Here is a 4,252-nt window from a genome sequence, read left to right on the forward strand (position 1 = left end):
CCCATGAGAGCGAGACATCATGGCTTTCAAATGAGCAAAGTTGCAAAAGCTACAGACTCAGTAGTGGCTGTAATTCTGCACCAAGGCTGAATTTTGGGAGACTTCAGATACAGTAATAGGGGACCACTAAGGTCTATATAAAAGAGACTTCAGATACAGTATTAGGGGACCACTAAGGTCTATATAAAAGAGACTTCAGATACAGTAATAGGGGACCACTAAGGTCTATATAAAAGAGACTTCAGATACAGTATTAGGGGACCACTAAGGTTTATATAAAAGAGACTTCAGATACAGTATTAGGGGACCGATGAGGTCTATATAAAAGAGACTTCCGATGAAGTATTAGGGGACAAATAAGGTCTATAGGAAATAGACTTCAGTACAGTATTAGGGGACCACTAAGGTCTATATAAAAAGACTTCACATACAGTATTAGGGGACCACTAAGGTCTATATAAAAGACTTCAGATACAGTTAGGGGACCACTAAGGTCTATGTAAAAGAGACTTCAGATACAGTATTAGGGGACCACTAAGGTCATATAAAAGAACTTCAGATATAGTTAGGGGACCACTAAGGTCTATATAAAGAGACTTCAGATACAGTATTAGGGACCACTAAGGTCTATATAAAGAGACTTCAGATACAGTATTGGGGGACCACTAAGGTCTATATAAAGAGACTTCGATACAGTATTAGGGACCACTAAGGTCTATATAAAGAGACTTCATTACAGTATTAGGGGACCACTAAGGTCTATATAAAAGAGACTTCAGATACAGTATTAGGGGACCACTAAGGTCTATATAAAAGAGACTTCAGATACAGTATTAGGGGACCAATAAGGTCTATATAAAAGCATCCAAAGAGCACCATGTCACGGGACCTTTAATAGATGTCTTCTGTCAGGTTGTAGCAAATTGCTAATTTCCGCCCGTAGTCCCTGATGATGATGTCACACTTAGTGCTAATATGGCACACTGATTAAACAGAACATTTTAAAATGACATTTCATTGTGGAAAAGGTTGCCGACCCCTATTGTAACACTAAAATTTTGGCAAATTTAGGATATATAAAGTGAGTGATAACTGAGGCAACCCTCCCGTCCATCCTTGGTTACATAATTTAAAGCCCAAAACAAGCACAGACATTGAATCTGACAGAACATCTAGGTTTGATGTTGAATGACATTAGTCACTAAGCAGAGGTTAGATAAAGAAGGGATGTGTGAGAGGAGACACTGATAGGTAAACCCCAACAAGGAGAAATAAACCAGGGAATTAGATCAGGCATTGGGAGTGATAGGATGAGTAATGTCTGCGGAAATTGCTCGTGTCTGCATGTCAGTGATAAACATAAATCCAGCAGCGTTTCGTTTCCCTGTCTTTTGTTCATATCTGCAGTTAGAACTTTAACTGGTTGAGCTGAAGATGCTGGAGAATCATAGTCCACCAACTATCAATAAGGATTATCTAATCTGTACTGAATTAACTATTTACAGAGATGGAGAAGTCAACAAAGAATCAATACAACATGAATAGTTCAAGTGTTTTGTATATTACCCTAAAAGAAATTTGCTGCATGATCCAAATATTCTTCAAAACGTTTTCAGCGTTTTCCTTTAGCAAAGTGATTTTGAGAAAGGCAACACACACAGAGCGGAAAGGTGAGGTGCAAATGCTTTATCGGGGAAATGTATTTTCAATGATCCAGACCAGCTCTGAAGTGATCAAAAAAGTTAGTGATTACACTAAGCAATTTGTTGTTAGATATTCGGTGTGGAGTGTTTAAAGACTTGTTTTGTGAGAGCAGCACAGGGCCTTTTAATCTTTTCTCTTACCCCAGATTTCCACTTTAATTCTTTCTCTTCCACATATCACACTAACAGACATGCATTTAACGTGTGTTTACATAGTTGACACTGCACTCTTTGCTAAGGCTGTCTCAATGAATCATCAACACACCTGGCCATGCGATGCTACAGCTCATTAACCAGGTAAAGTCAGAGAGCATTATCCAATAAAATTCCAGCTCCAGTGTGCTCACACCCCATTTTAACAAAGGGCTGCTTTTCAATAGTTGGAGCAGACAACATTGGGTACTATGTAAATCTACTCAGTTTAGGGAGTGAATGCCTTCTCTGTTGCTTTCTGTAACTTTGTATAAAACCCTGATTCTGGTCAGAGAGAATCCTATAGCTTGTGAGTTTCTTGAGAGCTTCTTTCTCCACTGTGCAGGGAATAAAACTAATCTGAACCAGCCACTGAAGTGGACTTGAGAGAACTTTGACAGTGCGTATCTATTGGCAGAGTTCCTGCCTTGGTTTAATCATTCAGTGGTTGTCATAGGCATTTATTAGCAAATCTTTATTCAAAAATATTGAGTATAGCTGTAATAATAATAATAATAATGGTTATGGCCATTGCTAATTCCACATCTATGTATGTCTTGATGCCTAAAGTGAAACATTCCCATTTACATATTTGAATTAAATGAGGTTATACCATTTTATATTACTTGTGCTTTCTGTCTTATTCTGATTTGCGTTATTACTTGTGAATAGAGTTGTACCAACTCAACAATGTCAAATGATTTTTGGTTGGAGGGTCTTGAAGTCAAGGAGAGGAGCCAAAGAAAAACTAACAATTCTTAGGAGGGCCTGGCTTTTTCAAAAAGTAAATGTTCGCACCAAATCATAAATTACTGTAAAGCATCCAGTATGACTCACATATAATATGAAGTGTTATGATTACTTGTATAGTATCATAGACGTTTATAAAAATGGACAACGCGTCTCCACCTCCTCCTGCTGTACAAAAGTAAAGCCAAAATCCTCCGGATACAGGGTGCCACCATCTTGTAATTTTGGAGCTTGAGTCTGCGCAGTAGTGATTGGGCGGTGGAGCTGTGATATCAAAGTCCCGCCTATACACCCATCAAACCAATGACAGCTGTCAATCATGATGTGCTGCGTGATGTGAACACTTGAACAAACATCAGCGTGATCAGAACTACCTGAAATGACAGAAACTATCTTTGGATGAAATGTATTTGTTGTGGAATTATTTTGGCACTAACATGGAGGGTTGGGGTATTTGACCTATACAGCAACCAGTCCCTAGAGGGCCCTCCAGGTGTTTTGGCTTCACTTATACAGTCTGTGCATCAACCCCGGTAGTATACAGTGCCAGAGACTTGCTGACCTCTGGTAGGACGATGAAGGCTCCAGTCATGATGGTGAGGACGATGTTGATCCCGAACAACCAGCGCAGGAAGATAAAGTAGGAGGCCACGCCCGACCCAAAGTGACCTCGACAAGAAAGAGGACACATCTGGCTGAGACTGACTCACATGTTGCATAGATTTCACACACAAGAAGTGATGTAGTGGTACACAACCAATAATACAAAATATAAATTATATTTTCCAAAAATCCTTGAAAAAGTCAGTCCTCATATGACCATATAGAATAACATTACTGATGGATAACTATATGATTGGGTCAAGGTAAGTTAAATTGAGTCAACTGCCACTACATCCCTGGATACGAAAGTACTTAACAGATATTAAATGGGGGTGTGAGAAGACACTCCGCTCAAGAGGAGACACGAGATTGAGTCCACGAGAACGGGAGACGAGATTTTAATTTGAAAGAAAACTTAAATGAAGAAATATGACTGGAGACTGTCTTTAATCAAAAGTCACAAAATGAAAAATGCGTACTGCGCAAGATTTTTGCCTCGAACTCAAATGGCTTCTCTCCTGTATAACTAAACTCTTCAGACCCAATGACTGCGGCGTCCCTCTCTCCTCCCAAACCCATCCCTACAACCTATTAATCAAAAAAATATTAATTTCTTACTCTGCACTGAAACTTTTATTGTTTTATTTTCTGGAACATTTTAACTGCTCTTTAATGTTTTATGTAAAGCATTTTAAATCGCCTTGTTGCTAAAAGGTGCCATAGAAATAAAGTTCCCTTGGCTTACCTGTACAACCTCAACCAGTCAGTCAGTCACCAGGGCAATAGAGAACACCTGTCAACATCTGTCTCGGACGTAAACATTATCTGCACCGCAATCTTGCTATTACGTTTTATTGCAGCAAACCGTGAATGCTGGACGTTTGCCGCTTTACCGGCATTGACTCTCTGCAACTTTAAGAAACTGATAAGGGAAAGTGACTTTAACTTTTGCTCTGTGTGTGTGTGTGTGTGTGTGTGTGTGTGTGTGTGTGTGTGTGTGTGTG

The 4,252-nt window shown here is 39.3% G+C and overlaps 1 protein-coding gene across 1 annotated transcript in view; it reads right to left on the minus strand.

The window, feature by feature from the left end:
* Nucleotides 1–4,252, minus strand: part of tmc3 (transmembrane channel like 3) — a 41,794-nt gene that overhangs the window by 22,564 nt on the left and 14,978 nt on the right. The window contains exon 5 of the mRNA XM_032537406.1: nucleotides 3,208–3,314. Coding sequence (XP_032393297.1) covers nucleotides 3,208–3,314 — 107 coding nt within the window. The remainder of the gene's footprint in view (nucleotides 1–3,207; nucleotides 3,315–4,252) is intronic.

This window comes from Etheostoma spectabile, chromosome 15, assembly GCF_008692095.1.
Source record: "Etheostoma spectabile isolate EspeVRDwgs_2016 chromosome 15, UIUC_Espe_1.0, whole genome shotgun sequence".
Taxonomy (NCBI): Eukaryota; Metazoa; Chordata; class Actinopteri; order Perciformes; family Percidae; genus Etheostoma; species Etheostoma spectabile.